General features: G+C 42.5%; 2 protein-coding genes across 3 annotated transcripts in view; one reads left to right on the top strand and one right to left on the bottom strand.

Moving 5' to 3' along the window:
* CHST3 (carbohydrate sulfotransferase 3) overlaps positions 1 to 199 on the bottom strand; it is a 56,330-nt gene extending 56,131 nt beyond the window's left edge. Inside the window, exon 1 of the mRNA XM_027859663.1 lies at positions 24 to 199. The gene's annotated coding sequence lies outside the window, so the exon portion shown is untranslated. The remainder of the gene's footprint in view (positions 1 to 23) is intronic.
* Positions 36 to 3,234, top strand: LOC114041303 (homeobox protein Hox-C12-like). 2 transcript variants are annotated; one of them, XM_027859699.1, is made up of 2 exons: positions 36 to 869; positions 3,037 to 3,234. In XM_027859699.1, exon 1 carries the CDS (start codon positions 53 to 55, stop codon positions 416 to 418), a length of 366 nt encoding a protein of 121 aa, XP_027715500.1. In that variant the 5' UTR covers positions 36 to 52; the 3' UTR covers positions 419 to 869; positions 3,037 to 3,234. The 2 variants fall into 2 exon arrangements, with proteins under 2 accessions (XP_027715500.1, XP_027715493.1); XM_027859692.1 differs by having other exon boundaries at positions 278 to 869.
* The last annotated feature ends 11,094 nt before the right edge of the window (positions 3,235 to 14,328 follow it).

The raw sequence follows: 14,328 nt of genomic DNA, 5'->3' as shown, positions 1-14,328 counted from the left end.
GGGAAGGAAGAAGGCTGCCTTACACTGCCCAGCCTCTTCTGGCCGGGGGCGGATGGCTGGCTCTCCGGGGATGGAATCGCGAGCAGGCAGCATCCGCTGGCAATTTTCTCCTCTAGGCTCCCGCTGGAAGGAAGGTCCTGCGCCCAGAGACCGGCAGCCCTCCCTCTCGCCTTCTCTGTCCTGGGCTCCTCTCGCAACCCCCGGGCCCAGGGGCCGGCTCGGGCTGGGCGATCACCGAGCCAGGGGAGGAGGCGCCGGCGGCGGCGGGGGAGCCGAGGAGCGGCCGCCTCGCCGGGGTCCCATGTGCCCGGGGCTCCGAGGGGGTGCCGGAGCCCGTCCGTCCCGCACAGCAGCGTCCGCTTCTCCCTCCCCGGCTCAGGCCGCTACTGATCTATCTCCGGGCGGTGGATTCTTGTAGCCCTTCCAAGACGCCTGGGGATCCCTCCTCCTCTTCCTTTTCTCGCCCCCACCCCCACCCCTTTTCGCGCCCGGCAACTTGGGAACCGTTCGCAAAGTTGGTGCTCCGAGATGGGCTCTGCAGGAGCCGAGGCGTCCGCGGCACAGAAAGGAGGAGAGCAGAGAAGGGAAGGACTTTCCCAGACCCGTGGCCCCTCCGCCCAACGCCTGCCCTCACCCTACTCCCGCGCCCTGCGCCCTAGCTCCCACCCCCACCCCCGCCTCCGGGGAGCAAAGAACGAACAAGGACCCCTGTGTGCGCCTTTGTTCCCTGCGCGCCTCCCTGGCCGGCCTGCCCTGCACCCCCCTCTTTGGGCTGCCTCTCTGAAGCCTCTCCCTGTTCCTCCCCGCCCCTCAACTGCACATCCTGCTCCTTCGATGGGTACTGGGGATCCTTACGACCAAGGAAAAAGGTGGGATACCCCTGCTCCTTTCCTCCTATTTTTTTCTCCTCAGCTTCATTCCCTCGGGTCCTTGCAGAAATCCCCAGGGCTCTTTGAAAGTTTCAAAGTCTCCCCAGTCTTCGTCATGTTCTCCTACCCATCCACCCCAGTTTCCCTACACAGAGGCCCGAGGGTCTCTGCTCAACTCTGTGACCTCTGCTTTCAAAGGCGAGGCCAGAATCTAATTGTCCTGTGCCAAAGTCTTAGGTCTCAGACCTAAGCATGTTTGGGACGTGACCCTGTGTTGGTGAAGGTGAAGGTTACACCAAGACAGCATAAATTCTGGTGGCCCCCACCAAACTGGAAAGTTCACTTTTCTCATAGCAGGTGCTTAAATAAATGCTTGATGAATAAATGGTTGGATGGATCAATGAATGAATGAACCTATGAATGAATGAATGAACATATGAATGAATGAATGAATGAATGAGCTTCAAGGCCAGAGCCCACATATGTGCCTATTGGCTCAGGCCCACCAAGGCCTTTAACTTTCAGATGTAAATTCATGATTTGTCCCCCCCCCCACTCACTCAGAACACCCAGGGAGCTCATACCCTTTGTCCCTCTGGTCCCCAGCTTCCAGTGCCTGACTGAGCAGTTCTCAATGTCAGACTTCTAAGTCATCAGACGTCATTAGACCCACTATGGGAACAACAGAGGAATGGGAGCATTTGGGTTCTGAGGTTCCCAGTGCATTAGCTGAACTGGCAAAAGACTCTGAAGAATTAGCAGCCTTCTTTGTATGTTTCTCATTAATGCATCAGTGTTAACATCAATGATTCATTTTACTTACATCCAATTGATGTCTGGGGAACTGTAGACAGACATGATCTAAATCATCCTTCGATTTAGGATTCCTGTGATTATTTATTTCTGTGCGTCTGAAGCTTCATGGTATAGTGGTAATAAATCATACATTGTCTTTCAGGAGTACCAAAAGTAAACAGCAACAATAATTTAGTCAATATTTCCCATCCATCTGGATAGTAGGCATAAGTTCCATTAAAAAAAAAGTTCTTTTAATGCCTTTGTTTTTTACGTTGTAGTATTTCTGGATTCACCATTCTCCCTCCCCCATATCAAAATGAATCCTTCCTTGTAAAGCTGACAACAACAAAATAAAATTAAGGAAAAACAATGCAGCGACCAACAATTGATGCAATATCTGACACTTTGCCCCCCAAAGTTTCTCCCTCCTTTCTGCCAAGAAGTGGGAGGCCCAGTTTCATTGTCTGTTACTTAGGACTGAGACTGGTTCCTTTCCTTTCCATTTTTATAGTCATGGTATAATGTTCTTTTGCTTCTGCCTATTTTGTTCTGCATCAGTTGATGCTGATCTTCTCACATTTCTCTAAATTCTTCATTGTCATCATTTCTTATTGCATAAAAATAATTCCATTCAAATTCCCCACTTCGGTCCCTCATTCCCCAATAGTTTTTATACACTCTTTATTCCCAAAAAAGATATCAATTTCATCTTATAGGTGGGAGTTTTTGAGTTGGACAGCAAAGCACACAGATTGCTAAACTAAATTGACTCACAGGACCACAGATTGGGAGTGGGAAGGGACATTAGAATTATCTAGTCTAACACCCTTATTTTACAAATGAGGAAACAGAGGCTTAAAGATTCCACAGGTAATAAGTGGCAGCACTAGAAGAGAGTAATGGCATCCTGATTCCCGGGGTTCCAAGTTCTCCAACTAACCTAGGCAAAACAATGTTTATGATTTTGTTTGAAAATAGCACAAGGATGTGACTAATGACTGGAGGCAGTGTAGCCTAATGGAAAGAGCAATGCTTTGTTACACAGAAAACTTAGGTTTTACCCTTGACAAGTCATGTGAATCTGGACTCAGTCCCTCCTGTCATCATTTCAGAAACAACTAATCATTGTGAGACATTATGGCGTAAGTGGAAAGAGAATTAGCTTTTGGGGAAAAAAAAAAAAAGAAGATCCTAAGTTTGAATCCTGATTCTGCTGCTTACTGGGTGTCTTCCCTTAAGCAAGTCATTTTAATTCTCTGAGGCTCAGTTTCTTCATCTGAAAAGAGGGGATAATAAAACTTAGTCTCTGTCTCTCATGGGCTTGCTCTAGGGAAACCAAATCAAAATATTACTATTCTTCACTTTTCAGCCTCTTTTCCATTGACTGCCAGGCAGCAGCGAGAGAGGATCTTCTCCCTTCAGACCAAGTCTGAGTGGCAAGGGTGACCTGGCAGCTGAGCCTCACCGCAATGTTGCCCAGGAATGACATCAGAAAAGAAGCAAAGGGTATGGGTTTCTATGGTAACCAGAATGCCCTGGGCTGCTTAAAAAAAAATAATAAAATAAAATAAGCCATCTGATTCTAATTATCGTGCTGGAGATTTAGATATCTACATTTTGGTCCAAGCTGGTGATGTGTCTACTGTGTCATTATTATTTTTCCTAAGACATTAGTATTAGGAAATTAACTCCTACATTGCTGGTGTACTGGTATACTGTTGCTATAATTACTAGTAACAACAACAACAATAATAACCAGAATTATATACTAGAGGGACAACTAGGTGGAGCAGGGAATAGAGCACCAGCCTGGGAGTCAGGAGGGCCTGAGTTCAAATCCGGACTCAGATACTTAATAGCTGTGTGACCCCACCCCCCCACCCCAGCAAGTCACTTAATCCTGATTGCCTCCTAAAAAAAAAAATCGCATACTAGAAACTCACTAGTCTTTATAAATAATGAAGAGCAAATCCTTGAACTACCAATACACACCTCAAAGGCAACTAGGTGGTGCACAGGGCAATGTTAGATTCGAATTCAAGTCCTGGCTCAAATGCTTACTAGCAGTATGACCTTGAACAAGTTATTAATTTCTCTGAACTTCACTTTCCTCATTTGTAAAATGAGGTGCTGAGACTCAATGGTTTCCAAGGTCTTTTCCAGTGCTAACTTTGTGATCTCATGACCCTCAAAGTTCAACAGACAAACTCTTCTGGACTGAAGCACTATCAGTTATCACCATTATCATTACTACTTAGACACAGTATGGATACACAATGCTGCCATATTGGACACTTATAATCTCTAAACTATGTGAAATAAAAAGCTCTAAAAATATAGAGACTTAGTAGAGGAAACCAAAACCATGCAGGAAAAGGAAGATGGTACACGTCTGCTTCCCATCTCATCCACTACTGGAGTTAGCTCAATGACGCTTTCAATTAAGCCTACAAAAGAGGAACCTGAATCCCAATACTTTTAAAAATCCATTATACGATTCTCCCGCATAATCCAACATGAGGAATGATAGTAGGTCATTGATTTGTCCCAGGATGGTTTCTCTTTGAGCTCCGCTGAACATAGAGAGAAAATGAAATAATATATAATTCATACTTACATATTATTTATGATAAATAAATAATAACCACCATCTACATACTGCTTAAAAGTTTGTAGAGTGCTTTCTGGGCATGGTCTCATTTGAGCCTTACAACAATCCTGTGAGGTAGTTGCTACAAGTGTTGTTATTTTCATTTTACAGATGAGGAAACTGAGGCCTAGAGAAGTAAAGTGAAGTGAAATGTCCAGGGTCATACAGCTAGTGTTTGAGACAGGAGTCAAACCCAGGTTTTTCCTGACTCTAGCCCTTTATCCACCATACCATGTCGTCCTCTCATTGCCTCCATTTCAGATCTGAGGAAACTGAGGCGATCTTGCTCATGGTCATGCAGCTGACGTCAGAGGTGAGATCTGAACCCAGGTCTTCTTAATTCAGTGTCCAGACTGACTCAGAAGATACTGGTTCCAAGGACTGGTGGCTGAAGATTTTCTAGAACTGGGCTGGGAGGAAGCGGATAGGGATCATATGTGTGTTCCTTCGCTGTTCCATCTCTTTCTCCACCTTCTAGTGCCCCTAATCACACAGAAACCCATTCCTTCAAAGTACCCAGAGCCTAAACTCCCTCATGTACCAAGTGGGCCTAGCCTGCTGGGAGGACAGTCTTACCTTGCCTAGTGCCTGGCTTTTAATAATGAATGTATAGCATAAACAATGGTAGCTTAGAACAGAGAAGGGCCCTGAAAGATTAGAGGCAGTGTGGTACGACAGAAAAAGCAGTGTGTATTCAGAAGACCTGGATTTAAATGCCACTTCTGATGCTTACTACCCATGTGATCTTGGGGAAGTCTCTTGATCTCAATTTTCTTCTTTGTAAAATGAGATGGATTGGATGGAATCAGAGGGCCCTTTTTAGCTCAGTTTTGCCTTCTCTATAGCTCTTTATTGTCCTTAATTTCAGGCCAGGCTGAAGAGAACTCAGCCCGATCATGCGGTCGTTCTACCTTGCTTATACTGGGCATCCCAGCAAATCCTCACAAAACCCTTGCCTTACTTATTCTTGTCTCTCTGTGGGGCTTGCTAGTATAGGCATTCTGTCTCATAGTAAAGCTTAGGTTAATACTTGATTTATGGGGTATAAGAACTAAAAGGGAACTCTGAGGTCACACAGAGCAACTTCCTCATTTTGAAGAAGAGGAAATGTGTTTGGTGTGATACAGCCCGTCAATGAAAGAAGGCTTCATTCTCACGAGCAGTGGGTAGAACAGAAAGGTCTGCCCTTCAGGGCTTAGAACTGGAAGATCAGAGACTTTGATCTTAGTTCCAATTTCTCTGCTACCTCACCTTTCCTCTATCCCTTCTGTTCCTCTAGCTGAATCAATCAATCAGTCAGCTATTATTTAGCATGTGTGCTAGGAGCTGTGCTAAGTGCCGGGATTACAAAAGCAGAATTGAAACATTGCCTGCCTTCAAGCAGCTTACACTTAAACAACATGTATAACAATAAATATATACATGCGAAGGAAGAGATACTTCTGAAAGAGAGATATTAACATCTGTGAAAATGCTGGTCCTTAGCCCCCCTCCAAAAAGGTCCCAAAGAAGAAATGCTCATTCTTCCATAGTTACAGTAGATGAATGAATCTCTAGAGAGCCCAGAGCAGAGCTATAACTAAGGTAGAGGAACTGGGGCTTGTCCCACAGCGCAAGAGTTTAGAAGGTATTGACAGCACTTATACTCTTTCAGCTGTGTATAAACAACTGTATTCAACTCAAACTAGCTAGGAAGAATAATTTGTTAAAATAGAAACTGGAGCTACCGGATGGGATGCTTTCCTTTCTCTTTTCCTGTGTGAGGTCATTGCATTACATGAGAGTTCCTCCTCTCCCCTTTAAAAAATGCCAGTGAGGATTGGGTTTTTCTTACTCTTTTTGGACAGTCAGTCCACATTTATTAGGCACCTGGGTGCAGATCCCTGCTTTAGAGTTAGAATGTGGAAAAGGGAGAGGGTCTTTAGAAATAATGATTAAGTCCCAGAATCTGAAAAGGCATAGGGCTGATAGACAAAGGTCTTGTCAGCCTCTGACAAGACTCATCAAGACTTACAGCTTTGGTCGAGGGGTACAGTAGGTAGGCATTTCTTCCCACTGTATAAAACCTTAGTTAATCAAAGATCTTGGGGATGACCAGTCAGGAGGTGACTATTTGACTGACTGAAAAGTATTTGACTTGATGTATACAAAAACACCCCCAGCATTACTTTTTTTTGGGGGGGGCAATTGGGGTTAAGTGACTTGCCCAGGCTCATACAGCTAGTAAGTGATTGAGGCTGGATTTGAATTCAGATCCTCCTGACTCTAGGGCCAGTGCTGTATCCACTGCGCCACCTAGCTGCCTCCAGTATAACTACTTTAAATCATGTTTCTCAATCGTTTTTCAGTTATGTCTGTCTATTTGTAACCCCATTGGGGTTTTCTTGGTAAAGATACCGGAGTGATTTGCCATTTCCTTCGCCAGCTCATTTTACAGATGAGGAAACTGAGGCAAACAGGTTTAAGTGACTTACCCTAGGTCACACAGCTAGTAAGTATCTGAGGTCAGATTTGAACTCGGGAAGATGAGTTTTCCTGACTCCAAGCCTGGTGCTCTGTGCACGATGGCGCTACCTAGCAGCCTCCCTTTTAACTATAGGTTTCTTCTTCTGCACTGAGCCAAGTGAAGGCGAGCCAGTCTGCAATTAAGATGCGGTAACTCAGTATGGAGTTGTAGAAATGTTTTATCTAGAGTGACAGGGTTTGGGTTCAAATCCTAATTTTGACACTATACTTACTACCCATGTAATTCTAGGCAAGTCATTTTACTTCTCTGGACCCAGGCTGAACTCCATGACCTCTAAGATTCTTCCTACCTCTAAATCTCTGATGCTTTAGAAATAGAAGAACATCACCTAAAATTCAGTTGAATAACATTTTGAGGAAGTAACCTGCTTATAAAATGAAGCAGGCCTTATGCACAAAACTGATTCCGCATGTAGAAATGTATGGGCAAGCCACCTTATTCAATCAACAAGTATTTACTAAGAGCCTACTATATGCTAAGCACTGTTCTAGACACTGGGGATACAATGACAAAAATTCCTTAAAGGAACTTAGATTCTATTGGGGAGACATATGTAATATGATATACTCAATATAATGAATGCCTTTTTATTTATTCATATTATATTATATATTATATAATATTATGTTATATATAATAAGTGTTACATAGTAACTTGAGCGCTGGCTTTGGAATCAGGTAGACTTGAATTCAAATTTTGTCTCTGAAACTTACTAGATGAGTGATCCCATGCAAGTCATTTAACTTCTCTGGGCCTCAGTTTCCTCATCTGTTAAATAAGAGGGCTGGACTTTATGGCTTTTAAAGTATCTTTTCCATTTTAGATTTATAATTCTTTTTTTGTCAAATATTTTATTTTCCCCCAATTATCTGTAAAAACAATTTTTAAACATTCATTTTTTTTAAATTTTGAATTCCAAATTCTCTCCCTCCCTTCTTCCCCTCCCCTCTCATTGTATGCAAAACATATTTCCATATTACTCATGTTGTAAAAGAAAACACAGACCAAAAAAAACCCAAGAAAAATAAAGACAGTTTTTAAAAAGTATGCTCTTTCTCTGGAGGTGAATAGCACTTTTCATAACTGTCTTGGATCATTGTATTGCTGCAAATAACTAAGTCATTCACAGTTGATCATCTTTATAATATTTCTGTTACTGTGTACAATGTTCTCCTGGTTCTGTTCACTTCACTTTGCATCAGTTCATGTAAACCTTTCCATGTTTTTCTGAGAGCATACTGGTTGTCATTTCTTATAGCACAAGAGTATTTCTTTACGATCATATACCATGATTGTTTAGCCATTCCCTAATTGAGGGGCATCCTTTTAGTTTCCAATTCTTTGCCACTAAGAAAGAGCTGCTATACATATTTTTGTACATATAGGTCCTTTCCCTTTTTGTCTCATACCTCTTTGGGATATACAGACCTAGTGGTGGTGTTGCTGGGTTAAAGGGTATGCGTGGTTTTGTAGCCCTTTGAGCATAGTTCTAATTTCTCTCCTCAACCAACAGTGCATTAGTGTCATAGATTTATAATTCTGTGAATATGAAGTGTTGGCATTTCCCAAAGTCATAAGTTCTCTTGAAACCTTCACTCCCGACTCCTCTCTCCACCTCCCCATCATGCCTAGTCTCTTAATATTTAGAAGTGACTGATTTCCCATGGGAAGCACCAAAGACCAAGTGAAAGATGTGAACCCTAAGGGAGGGAGGAGCATCTGCTGGGGAATTATAATGTCAGTGTGGCCAAGGTTACAAATTACAGGGCTGGCAAACAGACTAGTGTTTGGGATAGATAAAAATAACCTTCTGATTAGGGTGTTTACAGTTTTATTTGGAGAGCTAGTGGGAAACATGGGGAAGTAACAAATTTGTCCTTAACTGGGAATGGGTGGACCCCATACCACAGGAGAAAGTTTCCATCCCTTCAGCTTAGAGCATCCACTGCCGAAGAGGACAAGTCCTGCTGTATGTGTTCCTATTTGAGCCAGTGGAGTCTGAGACCCTCTGTCTACAAACCCCCCCCCCCCCCCCCCCCCCCCCCCCCCCCCCGCCACAATCCAGGCTAGTGGTACCGGCAGCTGGTAGTTTTGGTCAGGCTAGCAGATAGTCACTTGCCTTGGAAGAATTTGTGCCTGGTTCAGAATGCCAATTTTATTTATCATACTACCTGAGAGAATTTCCTGTGCCAGTTTTAGTTTGCTTTTTAAAGATCCTTAGAGTTTCCCTTAATAAACAATGAGCTTTGCATGTGGAAATGCCATGTGCAATCAGTCTTTGATATAATAAATTCTTTTTGATTACTATGATGGCAATACCCAATCTTTGGGGTAGCCATAAGATTACTTGACGTTTTTGTTTCTACCTATCCAAGGACAACCTTCTGTCTCCCCCAAGATGACCCAAAAAGTGGTCTTCATAGGCTCAATGTCAGTCTAGAAGAAAATCTTTAGTTGGAATGCCCCAGGGATTCATGGTTGATACTCTACTCTTTTTTCAATGATTCCGATAAAGGTGTTGATGAATCATAGGGTCATAGATTTTGAGCTGAAAGGGACCTCCCAGATTGTCTAGTTTAATCCTCTCATTTTATAAATGAGGCAACTAAATTCCAGGAAGGTTAAGTATTCAAAGTTATGTAGAGGAGGAGAGGTAAGATCTGAATCCACATCATCTGAGTCCAAATCTAGCAGAGTACCAAGCTGTGCTTATCACATTTTCAGATGACACAAAATTGGATAACAGAGTCAAAATTCAAAAGGGACCTAACAGACTAGAACACTGGACTGAATAGTCTAAAATGAAATTTAACTAAGTATAGTCATCAGCATTTGGGAATTGGAAGAGCTTTCAGAAGCCCATCTAAGCCAACCCATACTCAAATATGAAGTGCCACAACCACACACCTGGCAAGTGGACATTGAGTCGCTGTTCAAAGACCTCCAATAAAGGGAAACATTTGTACTACCTCATCCTCACCAGCACAAACACACACACACACACACACACACACACACACACACACACACATTCCCAGCATCCCATTCCAAATCATGATAACCTTGATTGTTGGTAAATTATTACTTTTATTCCCAAATACATGTCTTCGTTCCATGCATTGTTGCAAATTTGCAAATTCTGCCCACTGGAACCCAGTAGAATAGGTTTAATTCAAGCTCCATGTGACATCCTTACAAAATGCTTCAAGGAGACAAGGTAGCCATCATATCTCCTCTGAGTGCTTCCTTTTTTGGGCTAAATATCCCAAGTTTCCTCAACCAGTCCTCAAATGTCATGGACTCAAGATCCTTTATCATATTGGTTGCCTTCCCCAGGATGTTTTTTTCCCTAGCTTATCAGTGTCCTAAACTCTAGGACCCATAACTGAACACAATGTTCATCTTTGGTCTGACCAGGGCAGAGTACAGCAGTTCAATTTCTGGAAGCTATGCCTTTCTTAATGTGACATTGGATCTTGTTAGCCTTTTTGGTCTCATCCTGTTTCCCTTTGCTGCTGGCCAACACCAACCCCTCTAGTTGTTCCCTTGATCTCATCTCCTCCAGGCTCCTGTTCCTTTGATTATTATGCCTCCCACACACAGCTTTCATCTTCTCCCCATCCACTGGCTCCTTCCCTGCTGCCTATTACTATCATCAGAGCTACCCCATTCTTAAACAAAACAAAACAAAAACAAACCTCTCACTAGACCCTTTCATTCCCTTAAGCTATTGTCCTACTGCTCTTTTCACTTTCATAGTCAAATGCCTAGAAATAGATATCTATACTCATGGGACTCCACTTTCTCACCTCCCACTAACATCTCAACACCTTGACGTCTGGCTTCTGTCCCCACCAGACTGAAATTGCTTTCTCTAAGGTTACCAAGATTTTTTTACTATTAAATACAAAGGCCTTTTTCTTAATTCTCATTCTTTTTTTTTTATTTTTTGGCTAGGCAATGGGGTTAAGTGACTTGCCCAGGGTCACACAACTAGTAAGCATCAAGTGTCTGAAGCCGGATTTGAACTCAGGTCCTCCTGACTCCAGGGTGGGTGCTCTATTCACCGCACCACCTAGCTACCCCAATTCTCATCCTTTTTGACCTCTCTCCATGTTTGACACTGCTGGCTATTCCCTTATTCTGAATCTTTTCTCCTCTGTAGGTTTCTCTGTCACAATTCTCTTTCTACTTTTCTGACCAGTTCTTTTTGGTTTCTTTTGAAGGTTCACCATCAATGTGTTCTACTCCACCCCTATGCCATGGGGGTCTGTCCTAGCCCCCCACTCTACCTTCTTTCTCTTGGTGATCTTATCATATTCTATGGATTCAACCATCATCTCTTTGCGAATGACTGCCAGATCTGCTTATCCATTTCTTATTTCTGAGTTATAGTCCCATATCTCCAACTGCCTACTAAACAACTATACCTCAATGTCCCATAGGCCTCTCAAATTCATCATGTCCAAAACAGAACTCATTGCCTTTCCCCATAAACCCACCCCTCTTTCCATCTTCCCTATTTATGTTTAGGGCACCAACAGTCTTCCAGGTCATCCAGTTTCACAATCTAGTAATCGTCTTTGACACTTCACTCTCCTTTAGCCCCTTCCAATTAGTTGCCACATCTTGCCAATTCCACATCCTCAACATCTCTTTCATCTGTTTCCTTCTCTCTATGCAAGCTACAACTAACCTCATCACTTTTGCCTGGAGTATTTTAATAAGTTTCTAATTGGTTTCCTGATACACAGTTTCTCCCTTCTCCAAACCATCCCTCACACCATTGACAAATCAGTATTCCTAAGGCACACATCAGATCAGGTCATTCCCTTACTCAAGATGCAACAATCATTGCAAGGATGACCTATATCAGAGTGATGTTATCTGTACAGAGTTTACCAATGGGAGAAGGAAAGAAAGAAAAAGTGATTGGTATAATCTGATCACAGGTCTCTAAGAAGAAGGCAGTGAGAAAGAGCTGGGGAGGGAATCCCTTAGATTAGACATTCACTGAAAACTAGATTTCTAGGCAGAAGACCTGGGTTCAAGTCCCAGCTCTGCTACTTGTTACCTATATGACTTTGGGTTAGTCATTGACACTCTTTGGAATTGTAAAATAAAAGGGTTAGACTAGATGCCCCATAAGATTCTTTCCATCTCTAATTCTGAGATCCTATGAGCATAAGATATTTTTGGGTTTCATAGACATCTCAAAGCAGTAGCTGCAGGACTTATAAACATATATCCCTTTCTCTTCCTTCATGTGCAGCTGTTGAATGCAAAGACTTGTGATAGTGATAACTGATGAACCATAAACAATAAGCCTCTTATGGATGGGCAATAGAACAGCTTAAGTCCGGGGCTGTTCTCGATACTACAACCACTGGTCACTCACATATTCCTCCCTCCTGGTATCCTACTCTATTGTCTTAATATATTGGAAGGAAAGCAAACAAACAAAAATGAGATTGCTCTACTCTGAGGCCAAAGGCCATAATAATACTCTTTGGAACTTATTCCAAAAAACAACTCCAGCTGTCCCAGACTGTTTGTCTTGGAAGCTCTCATTCCACTGTTTAGCCTAGATTCCTTTTCAACCCTGGCAGCTTGGCAAGGTGCCAGCAGCACCATGTTATCAGGGCAATGAATGGTTAGAGGACATCATCTGTGACTATCGGATAAATCAAGGGATTTGCAGAGTCAGCGTGGCAAAAATTTACCCTGATAGTCTGGGTAAAAAAGAGACAAATCTGGCAAGTTTTGGTCTCAGATTGTAAGGACCTGTCCTACCAGGGGCATATGTGGTTAAGCACTTCATGTATGTTTGGTGGAAGAGAAAGAAAAAGAGAAAGAAAAAGAATAGGAAGAAGAGAAAAAAGAGAAAGGAGAAAAAGGAGGAAAAGATGGTTATACGTATGTCAAGTACCCTTGTGAGGAGAGTCATCACTTGGTCCAATGGAACCAATGCTCATCCAATCAGTGCTGTGAAATGAGCAGTGTTGTGAAATTAGCACTGGTAAGGGGCCCAAGGGGTTTGGACAGTATTGGAGAAAGTTGATTACCACATAGCAATGCTTTAAAATCTCGACTGGAGAAGAAATAGGGCAGTGAGGTAAAGCACAAGTCAACAACAGCAGCAACATTGAATGCAAATGTCTCAGGTAAAACACCTGAGACAAAGACCAACTATAAAGAGGCTAAAAAAGAAACTCCACATTGAAGCGACTTTGGATAAGTGTCTAATTTGGAGGCTTTCCGGGCTGCAGAGAATGACAGAGCGAGGTACTGCTTGGAGTAAATCAAACGCTGCAGATAGAACCCCAATGGTTTGGCCCATGACTAAGCAGGCTGCTGGTCCAGGTTGTGGAAGAAGGACAGTAGCAGGGCTATGTTGGAGCCAACTCTAACCTACTTAGGAGAGCTGATTGTTAAATTTTCAGGCTGAGCATTTACATCTCAGAGGCTACAAATCAGGGCTTGATTTGTTATCATGGTAATCATCTACACTTAAGAAAGTGGTGGAGAAAATGTTAATAATTTAGATTAAGCTTATAAGTATTGCCTGGGCATGTTTTCTTTCTTTCTTTCTTTTTTTCTTTTTTTATTCTTTCTTTTTCCAGAGAGTCAGTTGTTTGACATTACCAGAACACTACTGGTTTGAACCCAGAGGCAATCCTTTGCTTGATCAGTTCTTCAGATGGAGAGTCCTTTAGAATAAAGAAACAAGGCATAGAAGTTAAATAAACAACCGATAATGAGCCTATAACATCCACCCATTTAGATAGAGTTGTAGAAAAATCAATAGGTCAAAAGACCTATTGCTCCTATAAACAGGCTACGGATTGGGGCAGCAGTAGCTACTCCATCAGCTACCTGCAGTTCATTGTTGAATCATATGCAATGTCTTATGTTTTTTGATGTTAAGTATGTGTTAATATTCTTGTTGTTCAGTTCTGTCCAACTCTTCATGACCCCATTTAGGATTTTCTTGGCAAAGGTACTGGAGTGGTTTGCCATTTCCTTTTTGAGTTCATTTTACAGATGAGGAAACTGAGGCAAACAGGGTGAAGTGACTTGTCCAGGGTCACACAGCTAGTAAGTGTCTGAGGCCAGATTTGAACTCAGGAAGATGAGTCTTTCTGACCTCAATCCTGGCATTCTATCCACTGCGCCACCTCGCTGCACCATTAATATTCTATTTAGCTACTATTAATATTATTATACTGTGTTGTATTTTATTATTATTGTTATTATCACTTTGCTACATTGTTCCTATATATTTATTTTCTTCATCATCATCATCATCATCATCACCATCATTTGAAATTGAGTCTCCCTATCTCACGTAGGCTGAAAGCACAGCATTGACTCACTGGCCTGACCCCAATACTGATGAGCATAAAAGTTTGAACCCGCTCCATTTTTCTGACCTTGGCTGGTTCATGTCTCCTTAGGCAGCCTGGTGGTCCTCCATTCCTGG

Source organism: Vombatus ursinus, unplaced genomic scaffold, assembly GCF_900497805.2.
Source record: "Vombatus ursinus unplaced genomic scaffold, bare-nosed wombat genome assembly UNPS02000749.1, whole genome shotgun sequence".
In the NCBI taxonomy this organism is placed as follows: domain Eukaryota; kingdom Metazoa; phylum Chordata; class Mammalia; order Diprotodontia; family Vombatidae; genus Vombatus; species Vombatus ursinus.
This window is presented reverse-complemented; position numbering and strand designations above follow the sequence as displayed.

What these genes read in the sequence shown, in the direction of transcription:
- LOC114041303 (XM_027859692.1), top strand. Translation starts at nt 529, where the DNA reads ATGGGCTCTGCAGGAGCCGAGGCGTCCGCGGCACAGAAAGGAGGAGAG. An exon ending in CCTTACGACCAAGGAAAAAG is followed by an intron (nt 870 to 3,036) that starts GTGGGATACCCC and finishes TTCACTTTTCAG; the next exon opens with CCTCTTTTCCATTGACTGCC.